Genomic DNA, 20848 nt, shown 5'->3' with positions numbered 1-20848 from the left:
TCATGAAGAGCTAGAATAACTAGATCAGAAGTGTTTAGTTGTAGGACAGTTAGACTGCCTCTGCAGGACAGAGAAGGATGGAGGTGAGGACCTTTGTTGAACTGAAATTAGTTTAGTTTGTATAATTTACTATGATTTAAAAACAGTATGTGCAGCACAATTTTGTCATTACCCTGCTGTAAATACTGACTATTTACAACAGGGTAATGACAAAATTGTGCTGCACATACTGTTTTTAACAACACGAGAGAAATCTACAAACCCAGTTCCAAAATAATAATAAAATAAAAAATAAAATAATAATAAAAACAGAAAGCAGTTATCAATAAATTCTGCTTGACCTGTAGTAAATTGAAAATGGTACAAAAACAATACAAGATGTTTTACTTTCTGAACTTCCTTGATTGTTTTACTTTTTTAATGTATTTTTTTTGTAAATACATGTTCATTCCAAATTTGATGCCAACAAATTCCTGGGACAGGAGCATGTTTACCACTACGTTATTTCACCTTTCCTTTTTAACTACACTTATTAAATGTTAGATTCTCTGAATCTTTGGATTATATTATGAAATGTAGAGTGTGGAATACCTGAAATCCTTGTAAACGCTCACTGAGGAATGTTATTTTTAAACCACTGGATTTTTTGATGATGGATTTTTGGCAAAGTGGGGAGCCTCAACCCATCCTTGCTCAAAAAGGACAAGGCCTTTCCTGGATGCTTGTTTTATTTCTGAACATAACTGCATTACCTGTACAAAGTAGTTTTTGAAAATTTCCCAACATTCCTGATCTTAAATTGCTCCTGTCCCAACTTTTTTGGAATGTGTTGCAGGCATTAACGACAGAATACACATATATTTTCAAGAAAACAATGAAGTTGATCAGGTAAAACATTAAGTATCATGTCTCTCTACTATTTTGGTTCAAATACAGGTCAAAGAAGAAAATGATTCTATTATGATGTAGCTACTTTACGCCCTCACAGATTTCAACTAATTAGTAGGAAGCTGTGAAAAAAGAAAAAATGTTCGATGTGTCCAGAATAATGAACAGAGCTGTTGATTGCTTAATGAGTGGGAAAGCAACCTTGAATGAAGTTATAATAAAATTAACACCCAGAATGCCTCATATTTGAAACATGGCGACCAAATCTCAGGAAGATAACAACTCTGCCAGCTGCGCATATCATGACACAGTAGTGTTTAATACAGAACCCTTTAACTCCCTTTGTTAATAGCCTTTGTTCGAGTAATGCATTTTTTACTTTCTATGCTTCAGTTATTCAGTGACTCATAATACTACAGTTCAGTGAAAGAATCTGTGTACTGTAGTCATTGTGTGAGGTAAATTTTGAGACATTCTTAAAACAGGAGCAATGCAAACTATGTAGTGGACAGCGGAGGTACTAGATAACTCAAAAAGAAGCATGCCCACCTAATTGATTTCATTAATAATGTAATAGTAGCACTAGCTCAAACATTGACCTATGCAAAATATCCTGTGTTTGAAATTTAGGTTCACTTCTTGGGGGGAAAAAAAAGATCCACCCCTTCTAGTAGACTGGTTACACCCCTGAGAAGTACCTTGCATAATGGCAAACCAGGAGCAGTCAGTCCTTGGATCTGAACCCATGACCTACTGATCCTGGCTCACTTCTCTCAGCATCAGATTACCGGTCACCGTCTCTGTGCTGCAGGTCCAGTCTGTGAGAGTGGCGTCTAGGCTGTTTTGGAGTTAATGAATGGAAAGGTGACAGCTCCCTACATCAGACTAATCCCACTTGTGACAGGTCATCCAAAGGTCACTAAAGGCCACGGCAGCCGCATTCGACAGGTCTGATAATTGCCTTGCAAATATAGCAGCTCAAAATGCTCCTTCCAGAGATCATTCACAAATCTTTAATAAAAGGATTTATGAGCAGCCTGCATCAAAGGCTAAAGGCACTGCATCTTCAGGGTGAGTAATTATTTATAAATAGATTAAATTAAAGGGGAAATCACTAACGTTATAGCTTCTTAATAAGTCAAGAAATCCAGTGTCACATAAAACAAAGATGTTGCATTGTTGATTTAAAAGAATGGAATAAATACAATGAGTTGCCAGTCTTTTCAATTAGTTGGCCATTTACAAAGTACACCTACCATGCCAGTACACAATTATCTGCTGCTGCACAATTTGTCAGCCACCCCTACCCCATCCATCAATAGAAATGGACCTCTACAGGACCACTCGTACCGTGCCTATTTTCATTCAAGCTAAGACACGTCCACAGAAACAATTTCTGAATTCACAAAGCGATTTTGTGTGTGGAAGAGAGAAGTTCTGGCAGTCTGGTCCAATTTGATATTTACATAAATCTATGTGATTGGACAATGTGACAAGTGCAGCTCAGAGGTAAAGAATCCAGGCTCGAAGCTCAAGACAACATCGACAGGCTGTGTGTTAAAAATTCAAATAAGAAAAGCAATCAAAAAGTTGCTGTTGCTGCCAAATGTCTGCTTTTAAATCAGGTTATACCGTGCGAACTGCATTAGAATAAAAGCAGACACTAAAATCCCCACATGGGAAAACTTTCATTTGGAAATTCAAAGGTTTTTACTCCTACTGGCCTAAGTCACTTCACAGTTAGAATGTCTCTGTATTTATCTGGTTGTCCTTTACTGCTACTAAATGCAGCATCCAGTGTTCTTCCAACACACCATTCTCACCCAGAAACAAATACAGTGGAGAAGCTGCAGGCTGAGGCCTCTCATATGTGTGGAGTTACTGCCCATGTGTACTTTATTAGGCTTCTGTTATGAGCAAAAACAGTAGGTTGACTCCATTGTTTTGTGGTTAGATACATTCACTGAGAATTGCTGCAGCTTCATCTCATCTCTTGTTTGCTATGTTGCTGTCAGACACAGTCAATGCCAGTTTTGCTTAACTGTGGGGTCTGTAATGACAAGAACTGTCATTACAATTAACTGATGGTGCTTTCATGAACCAGTGCTGCCAGATTGGACGCTTTCCAGCCAAACTGCGTGGATTTAGTGTTGGATTGGGTGGAGGGGGTGGGGGGAAGCTTTGGCAGGTGGACAAAATCTGGATTGGTTTGTTATAATTTTGGTGAGTTTTTAAAGAATATATGAAACCAATAAACTGCATAGTTTATTAATGCAGCTGATATTTGAACAGGCTCAACTTCTCCCCACACTCAGTCACTGGCACGCCCACTGGCATTGTCCGCAATCTCAAAGGACAGACATGGCATAGATGATCCAGTTTGCTCCGCACTAAGACAAGCATGTTTTAAACATGTGCATGAGAAATAGTAATTCCATTGCTTGTAATATTATTGTTATTTATTTGTCTTTAATTTTTTTTTTTAATTCTTTGTCCAGATTTTTCTCAAATGATGTTTTACGACATAAAATTAAGGTTAAAATGCTAGGAGGGCGAAGGCTAGCACAGGCTTCCTCTGAGACCTGTGAAACCAGCCACCGCATCTTTTCGAACTGCCGCTCACGCAACGTCATTGGATGGCTGAACACGCTTGGAGGAAAGCGCCAACCGCCAGTTCTGCTACGTCAGCTAACAGACGCCTGCGCTGACTAGCATCGCGGAAAGAAATATACCCAGCAGTGTATTACTGATGTCATACTGGTTTAAATGTTGTATTATTTAGTATTAAAATAACTTTGTTGAAATGCTGGCATGATGTTTGTACTTTTGGGTGGATTTTCATGCTTTTTTGAAAATTTTTGGTTGGAAATTATAGAAGCAATCTGGCAAACCTGTCGCCTATCTGATGGACAACATGTCTGTCGTTAAGACGCTAGGAACCTCAGAAAGGTGCAATTTTCCTTATGTTAGTTGTCTTTCCATTACTATGTAAAGCAATCGGTGCTAAAAGCCTCTTCTTTTTGTCTTCAAACATTCAAGTAGTTCTGTGTAGCTGGAGCATACCTTTGTGACTGTATTATAAGTTAAATTACCTGTCTTTCTACACATTTTATTATAAACAGTTTTTCATTTTGAATTTTCCTTCCAGCAATCCATACAAACAGAACAAAGTCAGTCATTAAAGAAATCACAGCCTAGTTTTTAGCTCAGGAACAACAAATGATGGCTTTCAAATGATGACAACAGCGGTACAACACTGCACCCACTAAAAAACTTATTTGCACACAATCCGTGTTTACTCTGTGAGTAAACTCAGGGCTCACCCTGGGGCATGTGTGGCACTGTTTCAGCGATTCCTCACTGGGGTTTTAAATTAAGGGCCCTGACACACTGTCAATTCAAAGTGTCACATCATTTTGTAAGCAAGATTTCAACATGAAGAGCTTGAGTTTATGTTGCCAAGAAGTTGGGAAGCCCTATTGTGTAGAGGGAGCTGAAAACTCCCATTGTGATGTGCTTAATAGACAGGTTCAGTCTTTGCCTTCCTGTAGGAAGTGCCTCTCAATCAATGCTGGCACGCTAAAAGCATGAGGACGAGCTGAAAGGAGAGAAAGAGAGAGAGAGAGAGAGCGAGAGAGAGAGGCTGCCGCATAGCGAAACCTCATCTTAAAGTCGTCCTAATTCTGTCAGCCTCCACTTCTTCATGTCACAGTGACTGAGCGACATCCACCACAGTGCAAGCCAAAAAACCCCACAAGTCACACCACTCCCGCATTGTCTTAAGGCGGAGGAGATGATTGGGTTTACGAGTCTTATTATGAAACATCTTCTAGCCTCTCCTCGCTGGCATTTCACCACACAGCACAGCTTTTACCTCTCCAATTATTCCATCTCGTCCTGATTGTGTACCAAGAGTGACCTTTCTTCACTATTATTCTATTATTCTCATTAAAATAAAAGTGTCTCTGGCTCTTAGTGTCTCCGGCATTCATGCTTTGTTTCCTGTCTAATGAAGCAACCAGCAGCCGGCCTGGCAGCCAGCACCTTGGGACCTGACTAGGTGTCATGCTGCTGGACTTTACCAGCTGGAGGAGGCACGGTCAAGCTAGAAACTGAAGCATATGGGAAGAGAGAGAGAGAGAGAGAGAGAGAGAGAGAGAGAGAGAGAGAGTGAGATTGTGGTGGTTTTGTTGATGGGAAACTACTAGACTAAGCACTGTCCAGCTTTAAGCCTGAACAGTGCAGAGGTTTGGGTCATTGTAATAAAGTTAAGAGCTCTTGCGCATAGATGCTTAGCTTAATTCTTTCTGACTTACAGCTCAGGCTGTTGTAAACGTTCAGCAGAAGTTCCATCAGAGTGGCATAAAATATGATTTCATGTGCAATGATAATGAAGCGGGGAAGTAATGAAATATGAAACTTGCATAAGCCTCCAAATATAGCTCGATTTCTATCTGGCACAGTCAACAACTGTATGATACAAAACAGCTTTGTGTTTAAGATTTTGATGAAACATGATAAACATTCACTGTGAACCACACATCTCACTGTAGGTTTAATGCAATTATGATGTTCAGATTTCATCTTTTTTCACTTTACAGGAACACTCATATGACAAATCACACTGGAGCATGTATCACCTTACTCAATGAAATATTTCTTAGCCATCCAGTTGAACCACAAGGTTATTCATCTCATCCCCTGCTAGATCTTTCCCTCTATATCCAGTGTCTGTCACCAATCACAGAGGGAGCATTTGTTATCGCTGAAAATGCATACATCTTTACAGTTGACTTTATTGGGAGGAAGTCGATCGCTCAGATCAATTGACCTCAGTGGCCTATTGGCTCTAACAAAATGTCACAGTAAAGGACTCAATCTAGTAAGGTCAAGCCCATACATCTTGGCCAAGCTGCGAAGACTTACCACTGTTACTTGAGAACTGCATAACATGATACACTGTACAGAATAAGTGCCCTAAATATCAATACATCAATAAGACAAAAAGGAGGCACTTGCTAATCATTAAGACCTAAACTAATGTTAATAGCTATTGATGCTTTCTGCAAATGCTGTCTAGTGCAAGACAGAAACCCAGACCACATATTATATTTTACCACTCAACAAGAAAAAAAAGGGAATGAAATGCATAAAGTAAAAATAACAAATAAGCTATTTACTATTTATGGTATTTATTATGGTAGCATTAATAAAGCTATTTCATCAACTGTAACTCTGTAATACTGAACCCTAAGTCAGACAGGACAATTATGCTTGCTTTCCTAGCCTGGCCCATGGGGAAAGCAATGTGAAATCTTTGTGAAATCTAAGTACGGCTGAGCAGCTGCTCTGAGAGAAAGGTGACTGGAGTCCAAGGCTGTAAGGCATAATAGGCGACAGGAAACCGAACCATCTATTTAATGTAATGGCCAGAACTCAGGGCTGGAGGAAGACTTTGAGAAGCTTTCGAGGCTTTTGGGGAGTCACCAGCGGACAAAGAGGAAGAAGGCAGATTCATACAGCTGCACTACACACACACATACAGTTATGCACAGGGTCATGAGGAACAGCCAGCTGTGTCCTTCAGCCAGAAGATCCACTGACATTTAGCTACAATCACCTAAATTGATGAATACCATAAAATCTGAACATAAAATCATAGGAACGCAACATTAAAATAGGGTGAGCGTTTCCAATTTCCATCCCTGAGATCCAGTGAGAGTGACATTGGGTGCATCCTCCAGCTCCGCTGTGATTGTAGGCCTCTCACTCTCAGACTGCTGCGTTATGTTTTGAGGGGAACTGGAGTTTTCCACTGCGCTGTTGCTTTTGTTAGTTTGAGGATTACTGATTTATCCATAGTTCTCCCACAAGCACTGTCCAGAGCAGTCTGCTGAAAGTGTCCTCCAGTGCTAACGTTACTGATATTACTGACATTGCCAGCATCAACACTGTTTTGCTTGTAAACTCAACATACTTCAGTGATGAAGAAATTCACAATATGGCAGCAGCTGGAAACAGCTTTTATCAAGAGTGCCACCAACAGAACTCATCATTTAAAAGCTGTATTTGAATGAGAGGGCTACAGCCATGGAGTAAGAGCAGCAGAATGCCAGCAGCTGGGCTTCAGACTATTTTCGGAAAGAAAATACATTAATAGTTAATAAAAATGAAGAATAAAAAATAGTGGGGTACTATCTCTCTCTCTCTCTCTATGTATGTATACATATAGTTTGATGATTTGTTGATTTGTTGTTAAGACCATTAAAAGTATAATGTTTTGCCAAGTTATTAATGTGCTATTACTGTGTAAACTTTGACTGTACTATTCCATATGAATTATTTCTCGCTCTTTGAAACAAGCAGAGAAATTCTGTGCAGATTCTAAACTACTAATCAAAACCACATCTGTGTTAAAATTTGAATATAATGTAAAATTATTGCTGTGTGTATAATCCTTTGCATTTTTTCCACAGTTTGAGACTAACTGAAAAAAGTGAGAAGTGCAGATTATAAGCCGTCCATATAGAATGTAAATCAGAGTGACTCACTATGTAATCACAGTTACATTTGAATAGTGCAAAAAAATGAAATAAATAAAAGTATATGACATACACATGCTCTAACTGCAGAGGATATGAGGACTTGAGAAAAATTGGATAATTTCATACCGTTGGTATTCACTGTAGAAGAAATCAGGAACGACTCAGGTTGTGTGTTGCATCGTTTGTGCTGTTCTGCTGAACTTTGAGCAGAATAAGCCTGAGCTCCCGGGCATGACAAACACTGAGAACATGCCTCAAGTCACACAATCACCAGTTCAACCTACCCTGATTGTGTCGTATGTTTAGAGCGGTCTAGTGACTGGGTCTTTAAATGTGATCTGTGCTATGAGATTCAATCACACGGTTTATGCAACTATAACAAAGTCTGCCATTTTCATTCAGGTCAAATTGATGTAGCTGGCATAAAACTAGCATCAGATCTGATCAGAGCATACAGTTCAGAATGTTGGAATCACTTGTCATATTCATAACCTTAGTTATTAAACATACAATAATAATTTATGCAATGTATATGTTCCATAATATTTAAATATTATAAACTAGCTGGCAAAACAAATTTTGGATGTAGTATTTTTAGAAGTAATTAAGTAATACGTACCATACTATATTCATCTAAATACCATTTTCGTCAAGTTATCTGCTTTGAGACTTGATCATCACTTTGCAAGAAAGCACAACAGTAACTAGTACTGCCCATTATGGAGTGATACACCATGAGCAAAATTTCCGTTTTTAGTTTCATTCATCATCCTTTCTCATTTCTTTCTATTCTAACAACTATTGTTTGCATTTCATCTGTGTTATGGTCTAAATAAGCATGTAAAAAACAAAGGACTGAAATTTGCTATGGCCACTCCCTATTTATGTCCATTTAAGTGTTATAAGCAGAAACCTTGGCTGTAAATATTTAAATACTTTCATGTGCATTACCAATAATTAGTCATATGAATCAACTTTGTTCCATTAAAGCAAAAGACAATTAGTCTAACATACTAACTATCTGGGAAATAGCACGAATAGAAATGTTTTATATCAAAATTTTCAATAAATGAGTGCATATATCAATAAATGAGTGTGATATATCTTATCGATATATTTTGAGCTGTTTCACCTTGAGATAATGAGATATAAATTCAAAATCATAAGTTTCTGATTTGAAATACTAAGCTCATATTTCAAACATTTTAAATGGTGGTGTACAGTGCCCACTTTGTTACTACAGAGGATTACAATACCTTTGAGTGGAACAACACTGAGACAGAGTTCATGGTTGTCTATGAATGTGCGCAAAAACTACTGCATGTCCAACAGAGGCAGCCATAATGTAGATGTAGATGCTGAGCTTGTCTGGATCTGGAAGAAAGCCACATTCTCACTGAGTGACGTTAAACTGGCCCTGGCATCCCTCTGTGATAACAATATGCCCAAATAATTTTCACTGATTTCACCGATGTTGAGTGGAGAGAGAACAGGGGACGGCTCAGGTTATGTTTTGTTCCAATTCATCTGTTCTGTCACTCCGACCTTCGCTCAGAATGATGAGTGCGGATTCTCGGGTTTAAGAGGCATTAAGAATGTGTTGCATGTCACACGTTCACCGAGCGCAATTTGTGATAATGATATTCCCAAATAATCTCAGCTAATTACAGAGGTCAACCTATAATTATTCCCTCCATATGTTTGCCTTCCGGAAAAATCTCCCTCCGTGAGAAAACAAAAACAAGTGAAAACACTGTGGCACTTAGTCATCCAAAAAAGCAGGGGGAGGATTTGTGTGTGTGTGCTGAGGGGGTCGATGGCTGCCATTGACACACTGCTTCAAGTAGCAAATGACTCATGCAGTGCTGGCACTGGTCCAGCTCACTGTTGACTGCAGCATTTCTTTCTGATTATATGAAAATATATATACTTTTTTGTTTTGTTTTAGATATTTTTCTCTGCAAACATCTGCAACCTGCTTCAAATGCTATAACACAGGTGTTGTGGTAATGAGTTGAGTGAACCAAATGTGATTTATGCGAACTAAAGAAACTATTTTTTGCACTTTTCACAAATGTGCAAAAACAAATTTGTGTGTTTCATACACTGCAGAGTTGATAAACTTTCTCAACCCAATGTTGCTATTAGCTCGTTGTGTCACAGCTATAGAACAACTATAGGAGCAGGATTAGTTCCAACACTTTAAGCAATAGAATCTTGTTGCCATAGCCTCCAACATGAATATTTCATAATAGAGGGAAAAAAAGCATTTTTTTTTAACTTTAATACAAGTTAATGCAACAAGATTTAACTAATTTTGGATCATTTATATTGGTGATTCATAGTGAAATGTCCTCACAATGTAAAAGGAAAATGGCATGAAGCAATCCATATATTACTCTCAACACTGTAACATGCATATTTTTCTACATAAACATCTGCAGCCCGCTACAAATGCTATAATGAAAGCAGTAACAGGTGTTGTGGTAATGAGTTGAGCGAATTGAATTTGATTTATATCAACTAGAAACAACATTTATGTACCTTTCACAAATGTACAATAAATTAATCTGTGTATTTCATACTCTGCAGAATTGGTAAACATTCTCAATCAAGTGCTGGTATTAGTTCTTTATTGAGTCAAAGCAGCACTATGTAATATTATAACTGGAAGAACACAACAAAATATGGTGTAAAGCCTGAAATAATGATTGAAGTCAGAGGTACCAGGACAAATGTTCAAATGCAAAATCAAAGTTATACTGATGAAGATATGCTGACAATCATAATTAATTTACTTACATCCTCAGAGGACATGTTCTTCACCATGCTTTGACTGAGTTCTCTTTGTATGCTTGTTCAAGACACTCACAAAAGTCAGATTATTCTGCTTGTGGGGGTCAAAAGCACAACCAACATTATAAAAGGTTCCTCTGCATGTGGCATGCAATTACATATTTCCACCAGAGAGGTCATAATAAAATGTCCTAACAATGTAAAGGGCAGCTGGCATGGATAAATATGTTTACACTGTTAAATGCATTTCAGAAATTGTATAAATTTCATTTAAAAAATGTAAAATTTACATTTATACAGCCCAAAACTGATCACACCACAGTTAAAGCTACAGTACTGTGTAAAAGCCTCAAGCAGCCAAGAAAACTATTTAAAACGTTTTATCTTGGCAGTAAGTGTGTTTTGGCAGTTAAAAGATTTCATAACTTTAGAATAAATACAAATTAACACAAATTAGTTCAGTAAAATGTAACTAGGACATTTTTATGTTATTGATATCTTGGTTAGAAGAATACAGAAGAGCACAGTTTTAGTTCTTGACCCGTTGGTGCACTCCAGCCATAGTTAGGATTTGTTAAATTCTATTTAATGAAGGATTGATTAGATAAACTAAGTATTGGGTGGTAACTGTGGACTTCTCTGAGGAGAGGTTTGGAAATGGTTACCACAGTGACACACATTAAATCACAATGTACTGTTTTGTATTTATTCTAATGTTAGTTAGTTTGTTAATGGTAATGTTAGTTTTTCATGTTAATGTTAGTTTTCAATGTTAAAGTTAGTTTTTAACAAGTGCTTATTACTCAGATTAATGGCTTTACACTATGGTTGTTAAAACTATGGATTCTTTGGGGGCATAAGCAAGCCATTGGGCTATAACAGTAAAATTCTCACTGCCTTCTGCTACAGGGTTTCCCAGATTGCGACGTGCTGTCTGATAAAAACTTGAAGCATTTTTCATACTGCTTAAGTTTCCCGATGGTTTGGATGAGTTGAAAAACATAAAACTCATTATAACTCACTGAAATCTGCCCCTGGAGTAGTTGCAAAGCATGTCTATTCACTGTTAGCAAAAAAAATGCATCAGCATGTTTTCTATCACTATGTAAATGAAGCTCAAGGCTGCCTTTTTTGTTGGATGCACTGTGATCACTTCTCAGCAAGCACGAGAACACATTTGAAATGGAATTCAATTTGCTAAGGGCTTATTACTGAATTAATTCCTCATAGTAACGATACGACATAACTAAGGTATGAATCATATTCCTATTCATATGTTTGCCTGTTTAAAAATGGCTGCAAAATATACAAATTGTCGGCTTTGTTCAATTCAGTTCTTTATACATCAAAATAAATGCACCAGCAGCACTAGGAAACAGTGTTATTAGAGTACATTAAATGGCAAAATAGCCACTTTTTGCCTCAGTAATAAACAGTTAAACGATTAGAATTGTGTTTTTTTACATCTGATTCTATCTAGTTAGTTATAACGTGCTAGAGAAAAGTAGCTATACATAAACAATTGACTTCATAATGTAATCCTTAATACCTACCAAGTCTAAATGGATATCACCCTATGCAGTGGCTCTTATGACTGCACTTCAAATTTACTCATTTATTGCTTTACTAAAAGCTGCTTTGTCATCCTCCGCTTATCTGTGCTGCTTCAAACACACACAGCAAATAGCACATTCATCCCTCCACCTTCTCCAGGTTAAGCTTGTTTTCTCTTTATCAAAGCCAGAGGGGCAGAATAATAAAGGCTAAACTCTAATAAATTTCCTGGGTATGGCTCCCATGAGGTGACAGCTCTGCTTTGGCATGATGGCACTGACAATCAGAGTTCCAATCTGTCATACTGCACTGCACCTATTATAGGCAGCAGGACATTCTGTGTATGGCCAAGAGCTGATGTTCATATTACCAATGACAACGACAGTGAGATTTAATGTAAATAAATTGAAACTCCTGACAGCCAGCGCTATGTGCAGCAAATTTACATGCTAAATAAAGGAGAAACTTACCAAGAATACGATTCTGTGGAGAGCACATATTGGCTACCTAGAAAGCCCACTTATTGTTCTCAAAGAAAGAAAAGTGTCTCCACTATTCTTTCCTGCTATCCTTTCTCTTCCAATTTCACAGTTAAGTAGACTACATACCTACATCTAATTGACCTATTAATGCCCTGCCCACAAAACTGTTGCTAGGTAGGCCTAGCTTTTTCAGGCTGGACTTTAGATAACGTTGTTCACATATAACATTGAGCTTTCAGGTCCCAGTGAACACATAGTAAAATGTTAAAAATGTGTGTATGATACTAAAAATAAGTGTTATAATAAACATTCTGCAAAATTTAAATGAAAAAAACTGTCTGTGCCTGGTCCTAATATTCTAATGAGCATGCGTGATAGACATCCCTCCGTTCAACACTCCCAGCCTGCTTCACCCCTGAAGCGTAACTAAATACAACAGCGCAAAAGGAGAGAAAAGAGTGAAACAGGTCCTATATATGCAGGTCATGTTGTAGACTACGCTGCTGTGTCCATGACTGACTAAGAACATTATGCGGCTTTTATAAGGCCAGGCCTTAAAGAAGGTAAGGTTCTTATTCACTTTACTGCTGGAGGTGCATCCAGGGAATGCCAGCATGGCTGGATGAACAACTGGGTAGACGAATGGATAGATGGACAGATAGATGGATAGACAGATGGACAGACAAAAAACAGACATGATCTAGTTTATTAGCCCAGTTATGCTTGCTTAGTTAGCTTTTGACTGGTTGTTAGATTGTGCTCGGTAAGTTTCTCTGACTTGAACACAGAGAGACCGTAAGGAAGCACAGTGTTGTCAAAGCCACATCCGCCTTGTGATTAGTGAGGATACTGCTTACATACATGTGACTTTTAAGTTTAGGACTGCCCAGTTTACTCTCAAAGAGGAAAATGTGCCAAAATTCATGGTAAGTTATTCACAGGACATATTTTGTATGTGTGTATTGTGTGCCTATAAGAGCTAGATTAACCCACTTACACTATTAGAAATAAAAAGTACTGTGCAGGTACAGTTTTTGTTCATCAAGGTATAAACAATGTAAATGTTCCCTCAAAGGTACAACAGTGGTTTTAAGGTCAAACTGTGAACCTTAAATAAGTTTTTCCAGGTGAAAAGTATGTATTTGTATCTTTTCAGAACCTAATGTTTTAAAACAGAACAATAAAATAAAAAGCCTGTGGAGTCAATACAGCTTAAAAAGCATCATTTCAATGGATTATGGTAAAATTATGTTCCCTGATCAAAGCGACTGAGATGTACCCTTGAGGGTTCCACCACCGTGACAAGAGGGGTACTGTCCCAGTGACAGTTTTATGCCTTTATTCCTGAGAGTGTAGAAAGAAAACACAGATTTAGGTTCCCTGCTAAGCTAGCAGGCTGGACTATATGGTTGTCGCCTAACTAAATACAGCAGGACAATGAACTACAAAAAACTACAAGTGATTATAAATGTGTGTATTGTGACAAAATAAGAATGACTTGTGCACTACACTCTCATGAGGTTGAAGGGGATTTTGACCAACCTTGCACTAGTTTGAATGTTTGTAGAAAAAGCATGGTTAGGTCAATTACAAGTCACTTCGCAGGTTTTGCCAATCTTAACTTGCTTATTTCCAAAAGCAAATAAACTGTTGCACACTGATTGGATGCAGCAACTGACCACAAATACAATCTGACGAGGGCCTGTTCTTTCATCCCCTGGGATGTAGCACTAAACACTGGATAAATCTGGAGTGGTAGCCTGTGGCAGAAGCAATGCCATCTTTCATTTATTTGCTCAAAACATATTTTATGACAACAGTATATAAAATGGTTCTGATAAAAGGACTTCACTGTGCTTCAGGGCTTTAATGAAGCATTTCCACAAAAGGCCCTATCAAATCATCTTTAATATTGTGGAGAAGAGTACTACAGAACAATGTTCTTGTAAAGGTGTCATATTTTTACAGAGGAAAGAATTATTTTCTTATTTGAGCTGTTTCATCAAATCCTCTTCATTTTAAAGGACATCTTCAGCTGTTTGCACATGTCTGCACACTGGATGCTAAGCACCTCTCCCCATAATCCTTAGCTTAGCAAACAAATACTAGGGTGTTTTAGACTGCTGCTTGACCTTTCATCCAACTTGCCTCCATTTTATTACACGAGACACAAGACACTCTGTAGCATCTCATTCTGCTACTTGATATGCATGAGCGTGCTCATGAGAGACACACAGCCAGACAAATCAGTTATTATCTTTAAATGATAATCTTAAATCCTGCAATGTAGACTCCTGGAAGCTATGGGGCAAAGGCATCATATCTACAGTAATTTAATGAGAAATCACACTGGATAATAGGGCTTGGTCATGCTTGTGCAGCAAGCATTGCTACCACTAACTAGCTGTACATCAGAGGCGTAAAGACAAAACAACTACAAAACAAATGGTGATGAGAGTTCTGCGTGTAAAGGCCATTATAGTAGCTTAGCACTTTTGTTAGGAGGGAACAGGCAATAATCCCTTTAACCAGACAACAAAAACAGCATTAACAGCTCAATTAATTTCCTCCTGCTGGTTCTCTGCTGGTTTAACCAAAGGGAGTACACACACACATGCACACACACACGTACACCTGCAGTCATTTGCAGAGCATTTTAGAAAAGTAAACCCTATTTATCTTTGTTTAGCTCATTAAGCTTGTCTCAAGAGCATTGTTGTCAAAAATAAGGGGAGATGATTAAAGCAAACTGAATCTACCATATGAATAATGTCACTTCATGTTCACTTGAAAAGTAGAGTCACCTTTTAATTGCGTATACACCGTGTCAGATATTAAATGCCCACTGAACTAACTCGAGCTCAGTGGGTAATTAGTAGAGGACAACATGCAACCCAGATAGGTCTTTCCATGATGAGGTTAGTAGGCTGAGCAGAGTCTAGCTGTTTAATATCTTACTAATGTAAAGCACTAATTAGGGTGTTTTGCCTCTCCAACATTTTAAAGGTGTTTGAAGTGTGCAGTGTAGTGCTCCAAACCTACTGCAAATGTACATACCCAATTAGAAGTGTCTCTAAAGAGGATGTTTTGATGTTTTTGGATGTTTTTTGCTAAATGAGGCAGCTTACCCGGCACTCCTTTCATGAACTGCCTAACGAGAAAGGGTAATTGTACTCACGGTCGCTGCAGAGAGGGCCACCATAGGTCGTCATGGTGCAGTCACAGGTGAAGCCCTCCCACTGCTGCAGACACACACCCTGGTTAGAGCAGGAGTCCTCTGTGCAGGTGGTGCCAGGGCCAGCTGGAGGGGGGATAGTATATATGAGTATTCACTTCAACAGGGCCTTATGTTATACAAAACTGTTCAAAAGTTTGGATTCATCTGTCATCTTACTATTTTTTATTATGTTATTCAATAACAACATATTCAATAATAACACAAGGTAGATACAATGTTGACTGAAATGTTCTAAATTAAAAATACATTCTTCTTATTATTATTATGTAGAAAATACTAAATAATATACTTTACTTGTATAATTATAATAATACACAATACTTATATATACTTATATATTTATAGCATATAATATATAGTTCTAATTATGAGGCATTCTGGATGTTCATTTTATAATAACTTCATTTTTGATGCTTTCCTCTATAGCTCTGCTCATTATTATGGACACTTTTACATTTTTAAGAATTTTACATGAATTATTTTAAATTAAAAAAAACTTACAAAGTACTTTCATGATATTAGAATCATTTTGTACATGTATCTGCAACAAAATTGATTTTGTATTATTAAAAACACTGATATCAAATATTAAAACAGTGGTTCCCAATTTTGAATTTGATTCTGTTCTAATCAGAAAATCAGGTAAGACTACCTGTTTGATTTTGTCACTCAACTTGGCCACAAACCACCCACTTTGGCTATCTGACTGACATCCAAACTAACAACCACTGTCTATAGTATACATCAGACTCTGTGTACTACTGTGGGCGGAGCTTCTAAAGCTGGGACTATGTAAGGAGCAGGTAGCAGATCAAACCTAAACTCACCATCACATCCTCTCTCCACTTGGCCCACTTTGTGCAGGGCATCAGCAATAAGATCTGGCAGCCTGCCATTCAGGTCCACAGAGGCCAGACAGCCCTGGTAGCCATCCCGAGACGCTATCAGCTTGGGCAGGCTGTTGTACATGCTCTTCCCCACACCACCAATGTACAGCTCTCCTGGAGAAATGAACCAGTGTTAGACAGACAAATGTATTGTATTACACATTACAAAAATTCAGTCATTAATCAGCAGTTTAACCATTTTATTTGATGAGTAGAGCTTCATATGGAGGAATGATTCTTTTGTTCTCACTAATGATCTGTTCATTTGATGCTAATTTCCTGGCGATGAAGGATAACACAAATGTACCTTTGATGTGCAGCAGAAAAAAAGAGCAAATTGTTTGCTGTTGAAGTGTGCATATAATCAAGTTAACAAAGAAGTTGGCCTTCAGTCTCTGAGAAAATGTTTAGAATGCAGGATATGCAGATAAACACCAAAACTGAAAGACAAAGCATCTCGGCTCAGCCTGCTTGAATTTCAGAGATGACGTATTATGAAAAGCTGTGGAATGATTAAGGGGGAACCCCCCAAAAAGCACACACCTGCAACAATTATATAGCCTACACAACTGGCAAAGAGCCAGCAGCAATGGTTCTACATCATCTCTGTTTTGGTGCTGTACGTTGCTGACTGGTCTATTGAGGCTACTGCATCTGTATGCATACCTGTGCAGGCCCTCATTAATTCTATGGCAATTACAACCCGTGGAAATGGTCAAAGATGAAGAAAGACCCTCCAATCACCTAGCTGAGGAGAGCATATTTAGAGGGCATTATTTGTGAGGGAAATCTCTATCTAATTTCACTGAGCTCTGGCAGAAAGACAGGCAATTATGTTCTATAACTGACAAGCAGGAATACATATGGCAATTTTCATCCCACAGTGCAAAAGTCTGCTTTCCCTGCTTGTTTGCTGAAACATGCTCTTTCTCCCTCCTAAATTGACTAAGGCCAATTAGACCATCATTGAAAGCGCTCTTCATAACCTCCTCAACTCTATTTAATTTGATCCAACTGTGGAGAAGTTGCATTTTATCATTCTGACCTTCCTCGGTCATTACAGACCTCTTGACTTACTAACCACATAATTGTCCACCACAGCCTCCACAATAACAGCACCTTCCTATCCCTAACTAAGGAGGTCTGGATACTCCAATGAATGCATTGGCATTGCAAACTGTTTAAAAACTGCACACAGGGCAAGACATTTCAACATAATCCATTTATATGTTACAAGATATCTATAACTTCAAAGTTACAGTTGATTTAAAGTTGTGGAACTTTAACCTCTAATCAGTATTGTGAAGATCTTATAAACTGCAAAACAAGCACAAGATTTCAATGTGCCTCTTAAACTTTTCATTAGTAGAATATTTTTAAAACTTATAAAAATACAATACAATTCAATAGGTTCAAAATTAGGTGTGTGCAATACATACCTTCAGACACTTTCTAATTAAGTCCATATGCATGTGCATGCCAAATACTACCATTAGCCACGTTCACATGAAGCCTAATAATCCGTTAATAATCTGACTAATAGCTCAATTGGAATAGAATACATCCATGTATACACCTCAATTGGAATAGAGTAGTCTCACTGAAGCCATTTGTAATACAATTCCTATCCGATTGAAGGAGGTGGGTAATCCTGTAGATATTCCATTAAGCCTGTATCCGATTACATTCCCAATCGGCAACTTTAAGTATGTTCTGCGCATGAGCGTTCACGTCATAGTGAAAGTTTATAACGTTCAACATGGCGGGAGCAGAAACTAGTCTGCAAAAGAGATGAAGTTTATGCTTTGAACTTTAAAAGACGGTGGTGGGACTGGTGTCCAGCTTATGTGTCTTAAAACATGACGTCCTCCTCTCGCCCTTCTTTAATAAGTACATGTGAAGTACATTTTTTAAAAACTCAGAGTGGACCTCACATGATGCTCGCTGTCATGGTAACGTCTACACTAACTGTTACTGTATGCATGCGCATCATTTTGGATCTGTTTACTTGTGTGCATGTAAACGTAGATTTTCATCAGAATGTTGAGTAGAGTGAACATATAAACACAAGTCTTAATCTATAATCAGAATGTATTCAATCGGATTGGCAAAAGTCTTTGCATGTAAACACAGCCATTGCCACAGTCAGCATAAAACCATTTTTTTTTGCCAAACACCTGCTACTCTTTACCATGTGAAAAATTTATACTGAATGTATCAACTCTTTTTATATTTATGTCAAACATTAAGAAGGTTTTTTTCTTTCCCTTTTTCCCTTTTGGAGATGCATTTTTGTTCTGCTCTTTGTCAGAAATAATAAGAAGATACAATAAGTCATAGAGGATTCTTAGAGATTTAGGACAGATGTAGAGTAATGTCTTCTCACATAGTTTAAAGGAAAGATTTGCAGTCAGCACAGGTCCTTGCATTAGCTTTGCACAGTCACTGTTATACATTGACTACTGGGAAGACGGCAATCACACATATCCAATTATACACCCAATAGTTTCTTTAATCACTCATCCAGTGTCTGAGTGAGCTGGGAAAGCATGGAGGACCTTTCATCCCATAGAAATAAGAAAATCAATTGCTTTCTGATAAATTGCAGTGCAATTTTAAAATGACATCTCCAGCCATTTTTCTGTGATGAGCAATGATATATTCATGCCCAAGACAGGAAGGGAAACATGTTTAGCCACAGTCGATGACCACATGATTAAAATCTTGCTGCAATCGCTACTACTTCTCAAAACTGCTGGAACCTCAAGTACCACCAGCCCATATTATTTCATATTGGAGTTTTCCTACATCCAACACTAGAGTTCTGCAAAGAATGGATGATAATACAATTAAGTGAAATCCTAAAATTTTATTTTATAAGATTCATCCCACATTATTTTAGCAAAGTCTGCTTTGTTTTACCAAAACGGTCCATTTTCTAAAATGAGAAAAAATGTGGTCAAAATCAATGGGATGATAACAAAACCTCTAAGAATAATAAAAATAACAAATGATATAGAAGAACAGAAAATAGAGAAAATAAAAGAACTTAACAAGAAAGAAACAATAAGAATGATATGATTAAAAAATGATATGCAAAAGTTGCAAAAGTTTGGGTGCCCCTGGTCAATTTGCATGTTTTTTGATTTTCAAAGTGAAAATAAGTACACTCTGAACACACTTCTGCATATTTTAACCTACAATTACTGTTTATTTGCTAAATTACAAAAGAAAATGTGGCCTGTGTAAAAGTCATGGCACAGTTTATATTTTATGTTTTACTTTTTCCAATGTTTTAGCTGCTTTTTAAAATAGAAGCTGCTAAAAGGATGCTTCACGTATGTCTTATGGGGGGAGAGGTCCTCAAAATAGTAACCTGATAGGAAAAAATGTTCTTAATTTTAATGAACAAGATTTTACTCCTAAATATGGAAGTAGTCAACACTTCTACTTTACTTCCCAACTTCATGCATTTGCTGACTCATTAGAGGAAAAAGAGAGAAAAACAATTACAATACATCCCATGTCGATGAAACAAATTATCTGAAACAGCTGTAAGCATTAGAAAAGAAGCCAAGTCTTTGGAAAAAAAAACTCAATTAGCAGATATCTTGGTAGGAATCTCGGCATGAGCATTCTGTGTGTATTCTGGTGCCAATAAACAGAACAGGTCAACCATTACTTTCTACTGATGGATCTCAAATTCCACACATCAATGCCATCCAATCCCTCCCATTTGAGGACGCTCATTTTACACTTCACAGAAACGGGCCGGAGCCGGAGGATTCCCACACTTCCCTCCATTCTCTCTCACATAATTGCTTGAGCAATTACAACTGACACATACTGCGAGGCTGTTCTTTTGATGTCTAAAGGACTTGTTCTAAAGAAACCCAATGAAAGGGCCCTTGGAGCCTGCTGTACTGACAGCAGGAAACGCTGCTTTGCAGCCTTATTTGATTTGGACTTTATTACACATGTGGATTGAGAGGGAAATTGACTTGACTCTTGCAGTAAGATTCAATGGTTCAAATAAAGTAGCTTTTTTGTGTTCGAAAAACGGTTCTTTTAAAAAGGCCTTTATATACTTAATATCATTATCCAGTATTCTCCTAATCCTTGGGAATAATCAACCTGTTCTCTGGAGGAAAGCAGAGTAATGAATTAAAGCATGGACAGGCATAATGAACACACAAGCTAAACGAGCAAGCGTATTTTCTTTCATTTATATGTGTAGTTAATTGTGCAGAAATGCTCTGAATTCTTCATTTTAGCAGAATGTCTTCAAGGTGGAATACACATACTGATACTAGGATTCTCCATATTACTAAATTCTGCACTATACTGCGAAGACTCCAAATATTCTAAGTATTCAATGTGAACTACTTACCTTAGCATAATATATCAAAGTATCAAATAAAAAATGCAATTTATTGTGACAGGATTTGAGAAAGCTGA

At 37.6% G+C, this 20848-nt stretch overlaps 1 protein-coding gene across 1 annotated transcript in view; it reads right to left on the bottom strand.

The window, feature by feature from the left end:
- The window catches only part of nrxn2a (neurexin 2a), a 340805-nt gene that overhangs the window by 194425 nt on the left and 125532 nt on the right, over positions 1-20848 (bottom strand). Inside the window, exons 15-16 of the mRNA XM_036588000.1 lie at positions 16331-16504; positions 15444-15566 (exon numbers count right to left, since the gene is read on the bottom strand). Coding sequence (XP_036443893.1) covers positions 15444-15566; positions 16331-16504 — 297 coding nt within the window. The remainder of the gene's footprint in view (positions 1-15443; positions 15567-16330; positions 16505-20848) is intronic.

The sequence above is a fragment of the Colossoma macropomum genome, unplaced genomic scaffold (assembly GCF_904425465.1).
Source record: "Colossoma macropomum unplaced genomic scaffold, Colossoma_macropomum, whole genome shotgun sequence".
NCBI lineage: Eukaryota > Metazoa > Chordata > Actinopteri > Characiformes > Serrasalmidae > Colossoma > Colossoma macropomum.
Note: the sequence above shows the minus strand (reverse complement) of the source record. Positions and strands in the feature narration are given on the sequence as shown.